This window comes from Parasteatoda tepidariorum, chromosome X2, assembly GCF_043381705.1.
Source record: "Parasteatoda tepidariorum isolate YZ-2023 chromosome X2, CAS_Ptep_4.0, whole genome shotgun sequence".
Lineage (NCBI taxonomy): Eukaryota > Metazoa > Arthropoda > Arachnida > Araneae > Theridiidae > Parasteatoda > Parasteatoda tepidariorum.
Genome location: NC_092215.1, coordinates 9,544,525 through 9,568,350, shown reverse-complemented (window position 1 = coordinate 9,568,350; position 23,826 = coordinate 9,544,525). Strand labels below are relative to the sequence as shown.

General features: G+C 28.9%; 1 protein-coding gene across 1 annotated transcript in view; it reads left to right on the top strand.

The window, feature by feature from the left end:
* Positions 1–23,826, top strand: part of LOC122269382 (uncharacterized) — a 382,923-nt gene that overhangs the window by 322,610 nt on the left and 36,487 nt on the right. Inside the window, exons 4-5 of the mRNA XM_071188215.1 lie at positions 7,157–7,290; positions 18,040–18,253. Coding sequence (XP_071044316.1) covers positions 7,157–7,290; positions 18,040–18,253 — 348 coding nt within the window. The remainder of the gene's footprint in view (positions 1–7,156; positions 7,291–18,039; positions 18,254–23,826) is intronic.

Genomic DNA, 23,826 nt, shown 5'->3' with positions numbered 1-23,826 from the left:
CGTATCTCCTTCATTACACTCCTATACATCTACTTCATTAACTTTATCTTTAAATCGCGAAATTGGGTAAATAGGAGTGTAATGAAGGAGATACGAACCTTCCTCACGCGTGGTTGCGTGTATCATGGAGGAGGCACCGCTGGCTCCCACTTCATTCACTGCCAGCAACTGGAAACTGTAGGTGGTAGATGGACGAAAGTCCCGGATCACCACTGAATTCTGAGAGTCCGGCACTTTCGTCTCCGTAGGTTTCCCTTTAGCTATGAAGGAAAAAAAAAGATTTTGTGAAGATGTTTTTAAAGAGATTCACAAATCGTCGCTTTGAAACTAAACCGTGGTAACTCAAAAAAGCAAGTTTTTCAGGAGAGCGATTTCTAACTTTCCGCGCTAATGCTAATCGCGGGAATGCGATGACGATTTATCTGCTCTCTAAATTAACTTTATGGAACTATAAAGATATCAGGTTGTTTTTCTTAAAGGGTGACTTTTTTTACACAAAATGACCCAAAAATCTCATTTTTCGACTTTTTTGAGTTACAACGGTTTAGTTTCAAAGCGACGATGTATCCCCGCTAAACTGTTCCCGTACCCCTGGGGGTACGCGTACCACACTTTGGAAAACACTGTCGTAGGGCATTAAAGCAAGGGGTGCGATTGTTCTAAAACCCTTCGCATTCGAAAAATGCCTCTCAGTTACCACTATCAACTCTATAAACCTACGACTCTAAACCTTGATATTTCCATATATTGATGTTTATTTAGTATTTAATTTGTTAAAACAGTAACGAGAACAAATATTTTACATAAGTTAACACAGCTCTAAATTGATTAGTTTACATGTTCTTATACTCCATAACGAATAATAACTCAAGTTAATATAGTGGAAACGGAAATAATTATTTTTATTGCTGGTAAAAATAAGTGAATAATGAATTTTTGATTAAATTACCTTTCTAATTTGAACACCCAATGTAATTAAGTCATTATCAACTGTTTTACTTTATTTCATAATCGTTGCTGAACAGTACACTCAATTTTTGGTTTACAGTTACTAATGTTCAACTCCGCATATTGAACCAAATCCAGGAGACAAGGGAACTCCTGGGTCAAGTATTGGAAGAAATTTGCCTTCGCGGAGTACTTTTTAATTGAATGAATCCTCATTTGCATTAAATGGAGAGAAAACTGCAAAAATCCCCCACTGTTAACCAGTAGGCCAGGGGACTCTAACCTATTTGCCGTCTACCACTGGGGATATTTTACGCCAGCACCGCCCTTCCTAAGTGCAGCAAATTTTGATTGAGATTTCAGACCGGCAAATAAACAAGCAACTGCGACAGTAGATCGTGAATTCCTAGGCTTCAGGGTTCGAAAGTCCTTACAAAATTTTAAAATGTTATTATTCTTATAAAAAATGTTACACAATTCATTATTTTAGCTTTCTAAGTTAAAAATTCTAGTCTACGGTTTTTGCTGCTAGATATAGTCATTTGGAAATGCTAAGCAAGGCGGTAAATACAAACTTAATGAAACATACCGTACTATCTTAATTTTGTATCATTTTCTTAAAAAATTTTACGGACTGTACGTACCCAGTAAGAAAAGAGGAATACTTGAACGCTTTCTTGGTTGGAAAAATAGTGGTTAAAAAAATGGGAACTCCTTAAAAGCAAAGAGTTTTACATCTTTAAAGGTTTTAATAATTTTTGGGATAAGACTGGACACTGTGTCGGAAAGGGTTAATTATATCATATCAGTATTTATTTTGTCTTAAAAATGTTTATTTGATAACTTCGATATTTATTTAGATAATATTTATCCACTTGGTATTACTTTTTCGGTTGACTGGAATAATAAAAACAGATAGTTTTTAAGATATAACAATGATGCGAAAAATAATTACAAATGTAAACACAGCTCTATCTGAACTGGTTTACATTATTATAACTGATAACGGATTATTATTAAAATAATCATAGTTCAAACAAAAATAATTTTTTATTGTGTGTAAAAAATGAGACAATCATAGTTTTTTTTTTATTTTGCTCCTCCCCCATTAAAACCAAACAAGATGATTACATCATTATCAGTTTTTAGCATCATCTGAAAAATATTAATTTTGATCGTCTGTTGTTACTTTTTCCAGCCTAATAGGAGGGTAAAAACATATAGCTTTCAGGATATAATAGTGATGGAAACAAAAATTTACAAAAGTAAACAACCCTCTAATTTGACATTCTTATATCTACCCATAACGGAGCATAGTTAAAATTAATATAGTTCAAACAAAAATAAATATTTTTATTGTTCGCGACAAATAAGTGAATAATAGCTTTTTATGATTAAATTAGCCCTCTAATTAAAACAGCACAACGTGATTAAATCATCATCAACTATTAATCACATCTTATCAATATTTATTTTGAATCCATTAAAAGTAGACAAAACTGTTTTTCTTTCCAAGTACTAATGATTCACTTTTTCTAAAGAGGCAAGTATTCATTTATTACATTACTTCAAACAGGGTTGCGTCGTCTTCCTTAGCAACTGATCTTAGTCAGTTATGCAAATCAGATTGTAGAAAGAAGAGAGTTGCCTCGGGGTAAAAATCTACTTGCCATTAAATATATTTAGAAGAAATATGATTCTATACTTGACAGAAATTTGTACGCTGGAGCAGGTTTCTAAATAGAAGAACACGGAATGTCATGAACACATGCTCACCCATTAAATTAGCTTTCTAGTTCCCGGAGAAAAATAAGCGTAAAAAATCAAAAAACAAACTTTCAGCACTCAGAATTTCTTTTAAGAAGTCATTTTTATCATTAAATACAGTATAATCATACTCTTCATCTTGAAGCATAAAATTAAATTCACGGAACGTGCGCACAGATAAAAAAAAAGTACATAAATGCTTAGATGAATGAAATTAACGGAAAATAATGCTAATGAGAGACAATTTGGTTTATCACTTTCCTTATAGCAAATCGAACTGTTTTCTAGAGCATAATTAATTCTGAACTCTATTAGGGAATCTTCGCTTTAACATGAAGGTAATTTGCGTCATCATCAAATAACTTGGTTATTAACGAATAATTCTTGTTTACTTGATTCTCAAGATAATCATTGCATTAATCATTATAGAAATATGTTACTTTTGTTTTCATGCAGTTGGCGTTAATTAAGACAATAATCTTTCTTGCCTTTTTTTCTCGAACTTAATTGCTCGTGTATAAACAATTTCATTTGTAGTAGATTAGTCTCGTTATTATGTGTTTAAGCAAATTAATAAATATGTTTAGATTGACTACGCTTAGGAAGGTAAAGTGCTTTATAAAATCAATCTGAGACAAATATGTCATTTTTTTTCTTCAAAATATTCTTCCTACCGGGGTTGGGCCAGTTTTCGGAAAAGAGGTAAGGGAATGTGTTGGGCAACTGGCAGTACAACGAAGAAAAGCTCTTGCTACTGTGAACCAGATGGTTACGGCTCCATAATGCTCTCGACGCATACTGTCGTCGCATCAACCCATCTCACAGAACCTTTTAATTTTTCAATTTTTTTTTATTATTTTAAATGCCAGCATATCACGCGATAGCGACCAATTTTTTTCATACGAGAGTCACCAAATCTTCAAGTATGAGTTGGGTGAAACATTGCACCAAGTACAATGTACCTCCTTGGAGGCGTCATGGCCATTTCTATGGAACTGGTCGCAAGTACTGCGGGAAAGCAAAAAATGAAAGTAGGTCTCGTTTTTTCCGACTTCTACGTTTTTTTGGTGAATTGATGGACCCCGAAGGCTACGTCCCACTTTAACAACTAACTCAACTGTCTTAACTTCTTCCTAACCCAACCTTCTTTTAATTTCAATTTAACGTATGGCCATAGTTCATATTATTAAAATTGTTATCCATTATAGTAATGAAGTATTAAATAATCTGTACGTTTCTTTCGCTCTGGTATATTGTTACATAGGATTTTCAAAATTACAATGAAAACTCGTAAAACCTATTAACTTAAATAAAAATTTTAACACAAGTACAGAGAGACTTGATTCTCTTGCATATATCTCCATGTCCAAAATAAAAAAAAATTTAAAAACACTTCCTAACTTATTTGCCAGAGCCTTCTCTTTAAGCAATGTATTTTAGAAATCGCGATGGTATGATATGAAAAAGATACACTATCAGTAACTTTCCCCATATGTTTTAAAATTATAGCCCTGCCTCAAATGTGATGTACTTAAGCTGCGGTTACTCTTTTTTTAGTTTCCCTTCCCAAAAACTTTTAAAAAACAATGTTAGTATTACACTAAAAAAGACTTGAGTAAAGCAGCCAACTTCAACTAACTACTGTGATTTCCTTAAAAATGGCTTTATGAATCACAACAATAAGATTAATTCATAAGCAAATTTTTGAAACAGCGTTTTTTAAACTTCAAATTCCAGGAGTGTTTTCTTAAAACTATGCTAGGGATTTAATTCTCAATTACATGTTCTGTAATCTTTTAACAATTAAAAACAAAAACTTCATAAATTTGCCAAATTGAGCCGACAGTCGTTATTTCCTTAAATATGAATATATGGGTCACATCACTTAAGATTAGTACGTATAAACAAAAATAAATGAAAGCGTTATTGTTAAAAGTGTCTTTCAAATCACTGAATATTTAATTAAAACAATATTTAATGACTATACACAAGTAGTGAGTGGTTTGTTAAATGAATTCAGTTCTAAGAAACATTTAAAAATCGAAATATCTCAATTTTTTTACAAAGACATTTGTACTGTATTACCTCAATACAAGAAAGGAAACGGTAATTGCAATCCCACTTCTAAATCATTAAATTTTCATTTCTCTCATTTTGAGTTTTATGAAAGCGTCAAAATGATTACTTTAAATATGATACATAAAACCAAGTTGAAAGAATCGGAAATAGACAGCTAATTTAAAACGCGAAATATATGACAGGTTATTAAAGTTTTGCTCTAGCATTTCGAACGATTACACAGCTCTCTTTTCAGCGAGATGCATTTTCTTAAAATTAGCGTCAATTTCCAGTAATTGGATAATTCAGATATTTCATCAAAAGAGTGAGTTTTCATTCTATTAAATTTTAAATCCCCTTTTAAGTTTCTAATGTGTTATATTTTAACGGGAAAAACACTACAAATTTGTTAAATGAGAAGGTATTAGAATAACATATGTCAAAAAGGGCTTTATCACATAAAGATTATATTCATTTTTATTAAATAAAATAATATTGGAAGATTTAATGTTTTTACTAAAATATAAATTGTAGTTCGATTAAATCACCTAAATGGTAAGGTAAAATATCTGAAAGGGCTTTTCGCAAAATATGCGAAAGATACTGTAAAAAACAACCAATTGTGAATTGTATTAATATTTATATTATATTGACTAAGTATTCAATATACTTTTCTATTTAAATAAAATCAATAGTAAAATATTTTTATTGGGTCTTAGACCATCAGATTAGCCTAAACGATATAATGATGAAATGTAACATTGTGGTGTTATATCCTTCAGAATATGATTTGAACAAATCCCAAAAAACTGTGTGATTCCGGGTTAACACTAAATTGTGCCTTCTTACACAGTTCAAAGGGTGACTAATATTACACTTAAAATTGACTAATATTACATCAAACTCTCACGCTTTCACGCCATACCTGAATTATTTTCAATTTCAAAAGCACAATGCTGGCGTGCCTTGAATATCAAAATTTCAAGAAACACCAAACAAATACTACTAAGTTTGTTTACAATCTTGAATGAGCTGGCGAGAGTTTATTTTTGCTTTCAACGCTGAAATTCCTGAACAAAAACAGAAATCCTCCGCTAAATATTTACGTATGTTCTTAGTTGTGCAATAAGGATAATTATATTTTAATTTTTAAATCTCTGAGAACTGCACTGAATGAATTTATAATGTATAATTTCTATCCACTTTTTAAGCCTATTTTGAATTCTCTGTGTTTTTCTAGCATGTTTGATTTAAAAAATAATTTATTAAGAATTAGTTTTTCTGAATTAAAGATTTCAAAATTAAAGATTTCAAAATTAATGATTTTCACTTTATTGCAAAAATGTTTTTACTGATTCCTATGTGTATTTTATCTTTCTATAATTATAAATTTTAGTGTTAGTGAAAAACAATAAGAATGACGGCTGCTTTACACCAAGTAGTGTAAAATAACATTTGTGTAGTGAAGTACTCAATCCGAGAGTTTTGTATGGTATTTCACGAAACCAATTTGGTGAAAGTAGTTGCCACATTTTTTTTCTTGAGTTGAGATACGTTAAATTATTTTAGTATGTGTGAAAAAAATTTGGCGTCGCTTGCGTAATATCTTTTTGTCAATCTTATATTTAACTTTTCAAAAATGGCATTTTATAGAGGAATATTTATTTAAAAAATATAAAAAAATATGCAAATGCTGGGAAAACTTGTTTAGGACAGATAATTACGTTTAAAGTACTAATTTTAATGCATTTTCTGTTACAATACATTTTCTGTAGCTCTACGCAAAAATGCTTGCAACTACTTTACACCAAATTGGTTTCGTAAAATATCATACAAAATTCTTGGATTAAGTGCTTCATTACACAAAGACTCATTCACGATACTTGTTGTAAAGTAGCCGTTATCATTTATGCTTCTCACTTACACTAAAAGGTATCATTGCAGTTAGATAAAATACACATAAATGTTAGCAAAAATATTTTCTCCAATACTTTTACTTATGTGCTAACAATTTCCGCGAATCAAAAATTTTTCTGCAAGCATAAAATGCAGATTTTTAAATTTTTGCAGTTATAAAATACATGTATACAAAGATGGTTTCATGAAAAAATAACCATCATAATTATATCTTAAGTTTTATTATTTTCTTTTATGGTATCTGAAAGAATTTAATTGTATTGTATATACATTTTACGTATAAACATATATAATTTTTATGACAAAATACAAAATTTGAACGAAATTGGTCGAATAGTTACTGCTCGATTAGTTCGATTTTTAAATATGCGGCGTTTTTTAAAATTATTAACAGTCATTTTGATGAATAACCGCATTATTTAAAACAATGATTCCGAATATAAATAATCCTTTTTTTTTGTTTTAGTCCTACCAACAAACGGACCAATCATAGAAGGTATTGATCCTCCTTATCAAATCGATGATGTTGTAAATATAACATGTACATCAGGACCCTCTAAACCTACAGCTCATATGAAATGGTACATAAATGATAGAGAAGTAAGTATTTTTTATAAACAAATTATGTATAAGTAAAATTTCTGACTCGATTTTTTAATTAAATTGCTTTGTATTAATATTTTATTAAATAATAATATTTTTTTAAGATCTTAATTTCACGAAATTGTCATATCTTAAAGTTTACGTAGTTTATTTAAAAATATTTCCAACTTCGTCATTTTTAGATACATTTAACTAAAGTAGGTTGTATATTTACAAATTTTAACACAGTTTTAATAATTATAGCTTTGAAAGAGTTGTACATAATTAGCGTTTCACTCTTTGTTGCCAAAGGTCGACTTTCAGGCATAGCTGTAGAGTTGGTACTTAAAATGTTCGACTCCGTACTTTTCTGAAATCTTGACTCTTGCATATATTCGATATTGTGTATTTTTTCACATGAGAACCTAACCTTTTACTAACCGGAGCTCGAAGTCTACTTTCAACCATAGATCTGGAGTCGGTTGATACATTGTTTGACTTCCTACTCCAGACTTTACTTTTCTGAAAGCTCGATTCCGATTATATAGTAGGTTGTATATTTTCAAATTTTAACGCAGTTTTAATAATAATAGTTTTGAAAGAATTGTATATAATTACCGTTTTACTCTTTGTGGCCAAAGGTCGACTTTCAGGCATAGCTGTAGAGTTGGTAGTTAAAATGTTTGACTCCAACTCCGCCCTTTTCTGAAAGCTTGACTCTTGCATATATTCGATATTGTGTTGTTGCTCTGTTTCACATGAGAACTTAATCTTCTACTAACCAGAGTTCGATGTTTACTTTCAACCATAGCTTTGGAGTCGGTTGATGAGTTGCTTGACTTCCGACTCCAGACTTTTCTGAAAGCTCAATTCCGATTTATATTCAATAAATATAGGACTTATATCACAGCCACCGAGAAATAAGGCAGTTGAGATCACCAAAGACTTTTAGTGACGCCACAAGTGGTAGTTTTCAACTGAGTAGTCGCCAATTTTAATTATTTATCGTCGAACAACGAACAAGAGCTTCGTTTACCCTTTGGTTATACTATTCTTTATATTTTTTATAATAAAAAAAATTTTACGCAAGCCATATATATATATAGTACCAAAATGTAACGACAATTATAAAAATGGTGTCCTAAAAGTTTTAGTTAACGAATTCCGCTTGATGCGATCTTTGATTTATACGAAACCCCTTCTTTGATTTTTACGAAAATGGAAACATTCAAAATAAACGCGATATTTATCAAGTAGCTCATGGGCTGTAGACAAATTCTGGTACTTTTCATTATCATGATTTGTTTGTTACCTTTTTTCAATGCCTTGCCTATTCTGTTTGAACACTCAATCTCCTAAATTCTATTTTCTGAATAACTACTATTGTAAATTTTAAGATTTCACTAAATTCTTTGAGGCCTTCTGGTGTTGCCATGAATCGCCACCAAGACTACCTTTTTGAATGCTCCTTTTTTTACTTAGACACTTAGAGTCTACAGTATTCTCCGGATGTCCCCTGAAGGGGACGGGACGGGGTTAAGTTTTGATATTTATCAAGTAGCAGCTAATACCCGAATAAGTGTTATTTATCTTTTATTTTTTAATATTCGTTTTTGCAGACTTTAAACTAACGTCTAAATGAAGTCAAAATATGACGTCTCCCAAGAGGAACAAAGCAACCTTCAACACAGAGGTCACCGGTGACTTCTGAAATGAGTCTCCCTGATTGTAGCATTTTTGTTGAAATCTTAAAATGGTGCTATCTGGGAATATGCTTCTAAAAACAAAAATTATATTTTTATGTTTTTGCTCTCTCATCAGTTGAATTATTAAAAAAGATAAAAACTCTAGCATAATTATTTGATCACGGCTTTTATCATAGAAAATAAAGCTCAAAATTATATATTGTGTGGCCTCCATGATAAATAAATAACAAAACTTTTGAATAAGATATGAAATTCTGTCGTTGATGATTTTTAAAGATTAAGTGGTAGTTTACATAATAAAGAACTACTTAATATATTATCATTTCTTTCATAAATCACTTTTTATATAGTTGCAGCAAGAAAACTAGGGCTTTCGTAAAGATTTATTACCGATAGAAAATTTTACTTCCACTTTTATCTATTACTTATTCGTTGGAGCCTAGTCATCCTTTCAGGACAGACGGTATTTTTATTAAAAAGGTAATCAGTGGCATTAGCATGATTTCACTATTCACATTTAGATTGTTTAAGCAAATCATCTGTAATCATAGAATATTTATAATGAGAACTTATATAGATATAAGAAATTATGTGAACATTCTTCTTTTGTAAGTGTTTCCTAGGCTAATGTTCCCTTAGTTTAAATGTAAACATATAACTCCTTTTATAATGGGAGTATCTTCAATATTGAAATTCGTGCACTAATGTGCCAAATACAATCGGAATTTATTTTATTATTATTTCAACGCTTTAATATACCATTAATTTAGATTAAGGTAAATTCAAATATTTTTGGAATTAAAATGGATATTCTAAATAAAAAGTCATTTTGTTTATTTTAAAAAAAATAATTTAAATTTAGCGCGATTTTTTATGGTAACTGTGGTTACATTCGCACATGAGTTGTTTCAAAAAAGGAAGGATTGGCTTTTATATATTTTCATTTATAAAATAAATTTTATTAACACTACTTTTTCCGTAATTTTACATACTCTTACTTTAATTTTACACTACCGTAATTTAAAACTACTTTAGCATAATTTGTCTTTCTTCCTTACTCACTTTGCTTACAATATCTCCAAAAATTGGACGACTTAGCAATCATTTGTGGCGATTCGATTGCTATAACAGACGAAGTTGAATTAAGTATTTATTAGGTTTCAGAAATAATTAGTAAGTAATAACATAATTAATAGTATAATAGTAATTAGTATAATAGTAAGTAATAACATAATTTTAAAAATTATGTTATTACTTACTCAAGACTTTTGACGAAAATTAGTTCCGTTTAAAATTTTAATTGCATTTTTTATGATTTTAATAGATTAAGTTTTAAGGCATGTCCACACTAGCCACATGAACCTGGGCTAGTACAGTTAGGAAGAAAAAAATTATTTAATAAAAAAAAATTATAATCTTTTTAAACAAAATGTAATTAAATATTTTAGCGACGGACCAGCTGCCATGACTTTTTTTTTATTTTATTGTAAATAATGTTTACAATGTTGCAATACTTACAAATATTTATTTGAATTGTAAGTTTTAAGAACTTATTTATTAAAACAATTGTTCATTTCATTCAAAGACAGTCCAATGCCACCGAGCTCAAAGTTGACGAGTCTGTCTTGACTTGCTGACGTGCATGCGCCTAGCAAAGACTTAAAAATTATGCATTTAAATTCGCTTATTTATCATTCAAAATGAAAATAACCAATTAAATTGTAATGAAAAGAATACAAAATATGCTCAAAGCAATGAGTAGTATGTTTGTTTTGGCCAATTTGTCCTCTCTAGCCCTTTTCATCTTGGGTCTTGTCTCTCTAGAACTTGTCCTCTCTAGCTTTTTTCATAGTTTAAACAAAAAGAACAAGTCTTTGATTAAAAATTCTGAAAACTGTCTGATTAAAAATTCTAAAACAATTTTGTTGAGGTAACTTCTCAAATACTCTAAAACATTGGCTCCATAGGGGCCGAATATTTGAGGGGAACGAAATTAAATTATACAACTCTCTGCACAGTACTATAGTTCCCTAAATTTTCCTGATACGAAAGACAAATTCTTAAATGTGCTAAATACCTGCAAAAAGATAAATTACTTTATATCTTATTTTTTTTAACTGTAAAGAATTTAATTCAATGGCAATTCACTAAATTCTTTATTTGTCTGAAATATTGAGGGGGAATCTTAGAGATTTCTATTTATTGAGGGGAACATATAACCACCTTCCCCCACCAATCACACCCATGCTCGCGAAGTTACTTTTTATCAGTAATAATATTTCTAAATAAAAATGCTCAACTTCAAAATAAAATAGCTCTTTTAAACTTTTAAAATGTATTAAAGTAAACACGCAATGAATTTATGAATTGATTCCAATAAGTAACGTCAAATAAAAGCATTATTTATTTGAACTAATTCAAGCATAACGTTTATTATGATTCATTTGGGAATTAAAATTAATGATCTCATTAAGGAGTGTTTGGTAAATATCAATTAATTTTATCATTAGTGTTTTCTTGATTGCAACCACTATACCATCGATTCTCCAAGAGGTACTTTCATAAATGTTAGCAATTAAAAAGAAAATGTAATTAAATGATAATGTGGTAACGTGAAAATAAAATTGAGTACTATACCGCTTTTTGTTGTAACCGGTTAATTGAGATTTTCTCAGAAAAGGGAAGTGAGGTGAGAGTTGTTTTGGATCTTCATATTCATTTAAAAATATATCATTTGAAAGTACAAAAGTTCAGCGAAGAAAAATAAAATACTGCCACATCGTTAGCTCCAATGATAGTTTTAACAAAATGATGTAAGAAGTAGCAAAATTGTTCTGCTACTATAAAATAACATATAGTGAAAGTTCAAAATCGCGACAATTGTTCATAATAAGTAAAGGGTAGTTACACTGATCTATTATTGAGTTTTAAGTATTAAAAAAACAAAAATAATCACATATCTCTAAATTAAGTTTTAATGTTTGCAGATACTTCTCATACCATTTCACGAATTACTTACTTTCTAGCTTTCGAATTTCTTTTTCTTTTCATAAATTTATAATGAAAAATAATGAAATCAAGAGAATGTCGACTGACACTGGTGAATGCCAACAATCACATAGTCGCTTTGGTGAATGTTCAAAATATTTGTTTTATCCGATTTGATATTAATTTATTCGTTGATATTACTACATCACTATTCATAAATTCATAATGAAAAATAAGGAAATCAAGAGAATGTCGATTGTCACCGGTGAATGCCAACAATCACATAGTCGCTTTGGTGAATGTTCAAAATATTTGTTTTATCCGATTTGATATTAATTTATTCGTTGATATTACTACATCACTATTCATAAATTTATAATGGAAAATAATGAAATCAAGGGGATGTCGACTGTCACCGGTGAATGCCAACAATCACATAGTCGCTTTGGTGGATGTTCAAAATATTTGTTTTATCCGATTTGATATTAATTTATTCGTTGATATCACATCACTATTCATAAATTTATAATGAAAAATAATGTCGACTGTCACCGGTGAATGCCAACAATCACATAGTCGCTTTGGAGGATGTTCAAAATATTTGTTTTATCCGATTTGATATTAATTTATTCGTTGATATTACTACATCACTATTCATAAAATTTATAATGGAAAATAATGAAATCAAGAGAATGTCGACTGTCACCGGTGAATGCCAACAATCACATAGTCGCTTTGGTGGATGTTCGAAATATTTGTTTTATCCGATTATTAATTTATTCGTTGATATTACTACATCTATTCGATATTTTAATATCTGCTGAGTACCGGTCAAAGGATAAGAAGAATCATCAGTGCTCGGAGTACCGGTTAAATTCATACTGGGCAGTGGCTCTTGACCTGGAAAAACATTGATGTAGAACATGCTGGGCAAATGTATACCGGATAGTGGCGCTTAACTAGACCCAGTATATATTACGGACATTTACAAAAGCAACTATGTTATTGTCAGCATTCACTGGTGGAAGTCAACGACCACCAATTTCGGCCATTCACAGTAACATATTCAAACTTAATAATTCCCAATCATTTCCAAATAAATAAATAATTCAGTTAACTTATATCAAGCTTCTAAAAGAATGAAGGCAAATATTTCTATTCTTAAATGTAATGTCTAAATGTTTTATTTCAGTGCAAGAGAATAAAAATTTACAACTTACTATCAAATTCTATTTTAAATCTTGTTTTCTTCAACCATATTAATCATTAGCATATACATTGTTAGGTTTTCTTTAATATCTTAAGAATTTTTTGCCTTTAAATCGTCAGCCAAATTATTTAAAAAGTAACATTAGATATTGTGAGGTTAGCTCAATTAGCTTGACTTTTGGCAGTGTCTATTTTTGATAAATCGTCTTTTATGAATTTCTTCCTGTACTTCAAAGTGTCCAGTGGTCTGAAAAACTACATTTGTTCTGTAGTTTGCATACAACTACAACTACTTTGTTGCAACTGTAGTTAACTTCAACTGCAACTACTTTTTTTTAACTACAAACTACTTTGGAATTGTAGTAACTACTTCACTGCTTTAAGAAGATGAACTTTGTTGGAGAAATTAATTTGCACCTATGTTCAGAATAGTTTTGAATAAGAAATTATCTTACATTGAATATAAGGGAATAATTAACATTTATTCATGCTTACATAATCAATCTGTTATTTCAAAAAAAAAATCGAATTTTTTCATTAAACCTTCAATTTTTTATGTCTTTTTCTACAACGAAGAAATAGGAAGTTATCAAATATTAGCAGTTTCGTTAAATGTTTAATGCTCTTTTTTTCCCTCCAAGAACTTAGGTACTACATCCAAAGTACGTTCCCCCTTCGTTTGAAATAATATCTATGTTTTACGAGTGTGCATTCGTATGTGAAATTGTGACTCTCTATTTTTCGCAATGGCTAGTTAAAATATTAGTTATACGCGATTTTAAATACTTATTTTCTGTTAACGCTCAGCAACAGAAACAGGGTCATTTTCATTGCATCTATTGACGTGACCCCAGAAGATTTGTACCCATAAAACTCGAAAAATTAGTTGCGTTAGTACTGTGTTTCTTTTCTAAACGTTGAAAGTAGTTGTCAGGAATCACTACAAACTACTGTTTTTTTGTATCGCACAACTCATTACACTACGTTTTTTAAAAAAAAGGAGCACACAACACTACAAACTACGAAAAAAAAGTAGCGACTACCGTAGTTTCACTACTGGTAGTGCGCTACTTCAGACCACTAAAAACGTCGGTTAAATACTTACTTTTGATTATGCAGGTGGTGCGGGACTCCGTGGTTGGTCCCTATTAATATCATTTATCAATATTCATTGTTATACTTAAACTGATATTTGGATAAGATATAATTTTTTGTTTAGCAACTCAAACTCTGCTTCTGAATAAAAGTTTTGTTTTCCTGTTTTCATTGTCTACAATTTATTCTATTTTCAACATATATTATCTGTAATTACTATGTGAGGCATATGTCCTATACAGTATCGTGAAATCCCTTTATCACCTTTCATTAGTTTTGTTTTCTGTTACATTTAACAGAGTACATCTACTTCAATAAATCACCCAAGCAATCAAAAATAATCATCACGACATTTTAATTTCTACTATTTCTGATGAAGACAAAAGTTAAGACCAGCGATAGTTGCTTGCAATAAGTAAAGGCGAATTTAAGTGATACATATTTGAGTCTTAAACATAAAACGAAGCAATAATAATCACTTATACATTAATTAAAATTTAATGTTTGCAGTATTTAAGCGTGGGAAGCATTTATCTAGTTTTATGGAAGAATTGGCTGTATAGTACTGGTGATTTCTGGTAAATTTGAGTTTCTTGCGAAAGAGGAATCCTTCTAAAGATACATCAAACAAAATTGCTTTATTAGCAGTATTTTTCGAAGCTCTGTCGCCAAGGAAAATCAAAAAGCCATTCTTAAAGTGCCTTACATTTGGTGAAAAGCGATGATTTTAAACTATATATATATATATATGTATATATATATATATATAGATAGATAGATAGATAGATATAGATAGATAGATAGATCATAATAAATAAATTCGAAAAAAAACACTAAGAAAATTAAGNAGTATATGTATATATATATATATATATATATATATATATATATAATCTTGTCGTGAAAAATTATCAGGGCTTTAGAATAGACAAATAATTTAAATATTTGAAAAATTGGGAAACTTACATAAAAATTGCCAATTTGGCGACATTTTTCCACCTAGAGGAAAATAATCATAATCACTGCCTTATTCTCAGTTTTAGCAAATTTTTATGAGTTCAATTTAATGCAGCATTGGAATAAGTTTTTAAATAGTAAAATATTAGACCACGAACGCTTTTCATTTTTACAAAACTGAGGCTTTGACGTTTTGCGCCATTTTCAAAATAATCGTAGACATCGCTGGCTTTAGATAGGCAAAATTGTCATGAGTAACAGTTACAAACTAACAACAGTTATTAAAATAGAATATTATTCGATAAAAGCATAATTTCATATTGCGACGGAATCCTCGTAAAACAGCCTAAAGGGAATATTTTTTAAAAGGAACGAAATAAGACCTTATGAATAAGAATAAACCACTAAGCAGCATCACTAAGCACTATATGGAAACGAGGATATCTATTTTAAAATGATGATTTTTGTAATTATTAACGGTTGGTCTAAAGGGCCCTTGGGCATTCAGAAACTCCCAGTCTTAACGCAAGAATTTTCAATTAGCAGGAATGAACTTAGGAACACTAAGTAGCGTGGGACGAAATCAAAGTTGGCGAGTTATCAATAGATGATGTAGCCAAAAACAAAGCCAACCCGACTTTATTAATATTAAATTTTGAGCAATCTCGCTACTGTTTCATCACCAAAACGATCGTGAGAATTTAATATAACCCTAGAAAGAAAATATTTTTGTGGTTTTAGAAATAAAGCAGCTTAAGGAAAATAGAGTTAAAAATAGATTTTGATACAATTTGATTTGATATTCAAATAGTCACTACAGTGAATTAATGAGTTTTGTCGAGTCATATTTGGTGGGAGGAAAATCAACAATGCTTGGAGATGAAGATATAACTTGGAGCTATATAAAATGTACAATATTTTAAAATCCAGATATTATAAAGTTCATAAAATAAACCAGATGAGTACAGCAGCTGATATGCTTATAAAGAATTATAATTCCCCATTAAAATTGACTTTCTTTCATAAATCATTAAGAAGCAGGAAAAAGAATAGATTCAAATTGAGTTGGATAAAGTAGTTGGGTACTGACTCAATTGACATTCATTGATTGTTGCGAAGAAAATGAAATAATTATATTCGCTTTTAATGAATGTGATAAAAAGTTAATAATTGCTTCAATTCAATTATAATTGGATAAAATTATAATTGAATGATTAAAAAATGAAAATGATTGAAAAATTAAATTTATGAAATCGAAGAAATTTTAAAAGCGAAGAAATATGCAATGTCCAAAATAGCATCACAAGATATTTTAATTTCTGCTAATTGCAATGCAACATGATACTTAGATTCTAAAACAGAAAAAGTGTGTTCTGAAATCATTTTTCACTTAAAGCCATATAAATAAGTATAATACTATGCAACAAAATACTTCATAGGTTCAACTATAAAATAAACATTTTCAAAATACAGATATGAGATTTGCTTTGATAGATGATTTAAAATATTGCTTCCCATAAAAATATTTAAAAATAAAAAACATGCTCTAAAACATCAATGAAACATTTTTTGTTTGGTTTTGCCAAAGATTTTACAAAGTTCCTTATAAAAACTAGCCATAAGACCTTAATAGCTGAAATATATGCATTAAAAACGAAGATTTTTCGACAAATGCTACAAAATAAAATAAATAGTGTTTTATTTTAACTATCATAATCGAAAACAACATCTTAATATTTTTACTCTTGAAAGTGTTATTTATTTAAAACCTCGTTCCTTTTTTTTATTTTGAAATGTTTGCAGGGCTTAATTAAGAGAATGTTTCTTTAATATCTTCAAATAAGCGAAAGTTTCTAGATAATTACGATATTTTAAAATAAACCAAATGTAGCGGGAAAAAAAGCTGTGAATAATTTGAGTTATTCAAGATACTCTCGAGTTTTCATTACTCAAAGCAGCCTAATTCTAAATTCTCTGTAGTGTTAGTAATTTTAAACAGAGAAAAAAAAAGGCAGTAATTAGCCACTTCTGTAGAATAATATATATATTTCTCACTATATCATTAAATCTTAATTTTAGATTTAAAGCTATTTTAAAATACCAGACGTAAAAAGTAAATTTTCAGAACATTATTACCTTGTTTTACTTTACCAATAAAATGTATTTTAGATTTTCTCAAATACATTATCAACATTATCAAACCATTATTGAAATTCCCTTTATTTATATGCATTTATTTTTAAACTTTACTTCTTTAAAATATTCAAAATCTGCACCCAATTATTAATATATTTACTTATCATTAGAAATTTATACAAACAAATTGGTACAATATATAGGCGTATTAAAAAATCTCCACTTTTATTTTTTCAACTGATATTTAATAATGATTATCTTGTAATATTATTTGAATCGTAAAACATTTTAAGAACATGTAGTAAATTTTTATGAGAGTCTACTGATATCATTAGAGTTCAGTTAGGGCAACCCAAGCTTCAGAGCCCATGATCCGAGAAATCTAGTGATTTGGAGACGCAAGGTTTATTCTAATAGCTTATTTTAATATTCAAAATGTCCCAATTTCATTTTAAAATTTAATATTGCTTTATTTTTCATAACGTGTTAATTCTTATAATCAAAGTGTTCAAATTTCTTTTAAAAATTTAATATTATTTTCCATTCATAACGTGTTTATTCTAATAGTGTATTCTGATGGTTAATTCTAATATTCAAAATGTCCCGATTTCATTCAAAAATGCAATATTATTTTCCATTTCATAAAACGTTTATTCAAATAATTGATTGATTTCAGTTTCCTCCAACTACAGAGAATCGTTATCCTCCGATGCGACATCATAATGGCCTGCAAACAACTCGTATTGGTTTAGAATTTAAAATTGACCATGGTCATTTTTATAGAGGAGAAATCAAGATTGTATGCATGAGTTCAATCCCCCAGGTGTATTCTAGTACCAGCGAAGAATTGGTGATTGGAGATCGTGGTTCTTCCATTAATCCCTATCACGGTGAGTTGGATTGATTTCTTCTGTTTCCTAAGGGAAGAAAATTGAAATAAATGTTTCTTCAACTCCAAGAATCAATTTGCATGAAAAGAGACCGCAATAACTGTGAAAAGCTTTTGATTCAAATTTATTCTAATACGTTATTGAATTGAAAAATTACCTAAACACCATTAAGAGGCTTCTATCCTTGCTATCTTTCATAATAGACAGCATTTTCATATAATTTATCATTATTTCGTAAATATTTTAGTGTTTTCATATGTGTATTAAGCAAAATTTTAATGATATATTATAAAGTGGTTGCCTTAGATAGGTTAGGCAAAATAACGCTCTTGATAACACGAAAAAACAATTTTCTTTGTTTTCTGTTAGATAAGATTTTTTAACTTATACTACTTACTTATAACTACTACTTACTACTTACTACTACTAACTACTTACTTACTTATACTACTACTTACTATACTTATATTTTTTAACTTATACTACTTATGTTAATGTTTTTACTATGTAATGTTTGATGTTAATGTTTTAACTTTCTTTTACATCGAGTTTTCTCTAAAAGCCACAGTTTTTACGCAGTTTTTTTAATAGAGATTTTTCTTTAAACTGACTAAATCAAATCCGAAGTATTTCATCATCTGTAAAACGTTGGGTACGGTAGGAACAAGACGACAGTACACATTTTAGTTTATTATTAGTATTGTTCTTACTACTTTGTTTTATTTAGTTACTTTGTTTTCTGTTAGATAAGATTTTTTAACAGATGTTTACTTATGTTAATGTTTTTACTATGTAATGTTTGATGTTAATGTTTTAACTTTCTTTTACATCGAGTTTTCTCTAAAAGCCACAGTTTTTACGCAGTTTTTTAAATAGAGATTTTTCTTTAAACTGACTAAATCAATTCCGAAGTATTTCATCATCTGTAAAACGTTGGGTGCGGTAGGAACAAGACACATTTTAGTTTATTATTAGTATTATTATTATAATAATTAATATATGTATATTTTTATATATGCACGATAGGGGCTAAAAAGTGTCCTTTTCAAAAAGGAAAACAGAAACACAGTCCATATCTGACGAATAATTAATGAGGAATGCAAGATTAAAACCATTTAATAAAATCTGTTTAACTTCCATAGGCAAATGAGAAAATGTGAGATCAATCGGTTTTGATGTTTACCAGTTTTGATGTTTTTAATCTCAACTTTATGAACGATGATTTGTCAGATTTCAATATGAAGATTTTATTTTTGGTCCTGCTTTCTTACAGTTTAAAAATTAATAGTTTCCCCTAATACGTAACTTTCTTTTCCTGAAAAAATAAGGAAACTTGAAAACGAATACAGTTCTTAAATATCCATTTACTATCGAGATATATGGGCAAAATTTTGCGAAATACTTTTCTTTTATTGATGATTCGTGATTCAATCTCACACTTGAAAAAAATTGTAGTCAACATTATTGTAAAATTAACTGGTTATATGGAGCTCCAAAAAGCTCTTTTGCAATGACTTTAATAAAATTAACAAGAGAATATTGTTTTATGATGTGTGAAAAAATTTGTTACATGTCGTAAAATTTTTCAATTTCATCATGATACATTAGAGCATGGCCTAAAAATTATTTATTCGCTTAAATTTACTTTTCAGTTTTGTATTTTTTTACTAAATGTGTGGTAAGAAGAATTTCAATTTCGAAAACCGGAATTTCAGCATCAAACGATTACCATATAAATGGAGAAATTACCAAATCAATGGTTTAACACCATATATTTTAATTTCATGAAACAGAATTATGTTTTTATTTACCATAACTGCTATTTGGGTACAGTACGGTGATTTTAGCATAATTTATTTCTCCGAGCATGAAGAAAAATTTGCAGTTAATAAAAGAAAATTATAAAGCTTAATAAAGAATTCTTAAGTAGTTAATAAAGTTCTCAAACATTCATTTACTTCCGAGATGCATTGGTAAAAATTTGCGAAAACTTCTTTAATTTATGCCTCTTGTAATGGTAATAGTAATAAAAAATAATGGCTGCAGATCATAAAAGAAAAAGAGTAAAAACATTTTTAAAAAATTTACCATCGAGATACAGAGTCAAAAATATACGAAAACTTCTGCAATTTACGAGCTTTGTTTCAATAACATAAAGAAAGATTGGAAAATAATAAACTAAAGAAATTAACTAAAGCGAAATGCAATTTTTGAACATCTTTTTATAATCAAAATACATAGACAAGGCAATATTTTACAAAATCTTCTTCAGCAAGTTAATGATTTGAAAGCATGAAAAAAAATTAACGTGTAATAAAAAAAAAAATTAAACATAAAGAGAATCCAAACCTTAAACATCTTTCAAAATACCTTTGCAAAATTTTAAAAAAACTTCTGCTGCAAGCTATGTTTCTTGATTTATAGCAAGAAGATGGATAGACAGAAAATAAAAAAAGGAATAAAACATAAAAACACACAGCGTTCCAGTTCTTAAACATCCATTTACTATCGAGATACAGAGGCAAAAATTTACGCAAACTTCTGCTTCCCGCTGTGCTTTTTGATTCAATAGCATAAAGAAAGATAATAAAAGAAAATGAATAAATCGTAAAGGAATAATAAAGTTCTTAAACATCAATTTACTATCAAGATACAGAGGCAAAAATTTACGAAAACTTCAGCTGCAAGTGACGCATTTTGATTCAGTAGCATACAGATAGATTGGCAGATAATAAAAGAGAAAAAATGAAAACTTAAAAAAGAACATAGTTCTTATACATCCTTTTATCATCGAGATACTTAGGCAAAACTTACAAAAACTTCTGCTCCAAGCCTTGCTCTTTGATTCAATATCATAAAGATAGATAGACAATAAACATAAAAAAATAAAACATAATACATAAAAGAAAATAAAACATAAAAAAAATTTAACATCCCAGTTCTTAAGCAATCGCTTATTATCAAGATACAGAAGTAAAACTTAAAGATAATTTTATCTCCAAGCTATGCTTTGTGATTCAATAGCATAGTGAAAAATTTGTTTTATTTGTAGAAAAGCACCCAGGTGCTGTGTATACTGAGTTTTGTGTTTGCTTTACAAACATTAACATTAATTTAATTACCTCATAATTATTTAAAAATGTTAGAACAATGCTGAAATGTTTTAATATTCAGAATAATTAATTTTTTCTTTCTTTAAAAATTAAAATATGTAATATTATATTCTAAAGTAACGTGCTATTTAATTAATTTACATATAAGTCTAAAAAAAGGTGTTTTTATTTCAGTTTATAATATTGAGAATCGAATATATAATGTACTCTTTTACATTCCAAGCTGAATTAAATTCATTACAAAAAAAAGACTCCTATATTTTAGTACACACATCCCCCTTTTTTACAATTCTCATAATATATCTCTCGAATCACAGCTGTATTTGAATATATCTTTAGAGATTTTATTTATTTTTTTATTTTAACTTTCTTACTTGCAATACAGTCGCAAATAAAATTGAAACAGAAACGCGAAAAAATAAAGTTTATTTTTCCGTTACATTGCATTTCCATTTTTGAATGCGACGTAAAAAGAAGTTTTAAACAGATATTTGCTTTTTAATGGCTAAAAGAAATAGTCAGTGTATTTTAATCACACGCTACTGCGGGGAAATATTTCCATTAATTTTAAGTTTCCTAACAGTTTCATTCTTCTTCTTCTCTCCGTGTTCCAGCCTTTAATTCGGATAGAATTATTTAAGATTCGTCGACCGCACTTCTACTATTGTTCACAGGCTTCAAAAGCGGGGAGATATTCTTTGAGCAAGATGTACCTAATCAGATTATAGGGTAACAGAAAATAGAATATGTTAAAGAAAAATGCATAACTTTAACCCATGTAGAAAACTAAAACGAAATTTACTTTTTTGATTGACCCGAGATCTTTTTTTTTTATTTATATATTTTTCCAACTTCCTATTTGAATTTAAATACAATTTATAACTGAATTCTTGAAAGAAACTTTTCGTCGTTAGATAAATAATTCTGTTGATAATTCTGTCTTTTAATTTCCGGAACAGAAAGAGGATGGAATGTTTTTTTAATCAAATTTTTCAGTGGACTTCAATGTTTTACTTTTTAATAATACTATTGTAATTCAATACACCGTTTCATATACCATATCAAAAGCAAATTAGCACAAGTTTCGTCACAAACATTGTTTAATTTTTTAATAAAAAAAATTCATATTCACATTTTAATATATCATATATATTGCTTAAAATAAATAAATTAATGCAAATTTTGTCACAAAGGTTGTTTTATTATTTTTTATACAAACTCTTCATGATTGTAATTCAGCTTAAAGTGAATACATTATTATATACATTTTTAGAGTGTTATTTTTTATTTATTAAGACCTTCCTATGGTTGATTTTTAATGCATCATTATATGTAGCTTAAAAAAAGATATTTATGTAAACTTTCTCACAGAGATTATTCTATTATTTTTGTTCATTTAAATCTCTTTATCACTGTTATTTCATTACGTCGTTGTATACAGATTAAAAGAAACTAAATAATATAAAATTTGTTTACGGGAGTGTTTTTCTATTAAGACCTTCCCAAGGTTGCATTTTAAATCATCGTTATACGTTGCTTAAAAGAAACATATTAAAACAAATTTTGTTACACACATTGTTTTATTATTGTTTTTTTATTTAAACCACTTACTGTCTGCATTTCATTACAATGGTGTATATACACTGGGAAAATTCTGGATAAAATGACGGTAAAAAGCACTCAGGATACCAGTGCTTATTACCGTAATAATTTGAAGAGAAAAAACAGATATATCATGGTTTTTACAGTAATATTTACTGTCTTTACCGTCAGAGAATTTACAGTAATATAAGCTCTAAAACCACTGACTAACTGTGATTAAATAAATAACACTGTAAAAATTAAAATGCAAAAATTACGATGTAAAATTTTACGACAAAAATGAACTTTATTGTAAAATGGAATCTGCAGATACTGCAATCAGAGTGCCAGATCTTTTTACGGTAATTTAAACCGAAATTATTTACAGTGTGTGGAAAATAATTACATTAAAACAAAATAACACACATTGTTTTTTTTTTTTGGTATAGATTTTTCATGATTTTGTTCAATACTAATATGCATATAGCGTAAACTAAATATATTACCACAAGTTTTGTCACTGATATCGTTTTCAATAAGTTCCTATAGTTTCATAGTATCGAGCATGATTAATACAGCTTATAGACAGCGTATTGGAAGCTGCAACAATAAAAAGAATACTGATACACAATAGTTGTATTCACACCCTTGACGTCAGGCTAACCGTAGAAGGTTTTCGTGGTTTGCCCCTCCATGCAACGCAAATACGGGTTACTTCCAACATAAAGTCATCCACGTTGGCAAATTTCTCCTAATACTTGAAAAAAGCGTTCAATTTTGATGTCAATTGTAGAGCACCTTACCATACCATTACCTGCTGAAAAATTATTTTATGCGCGACGATTTATTTATATATATATACCGTTACATTGCATTTAC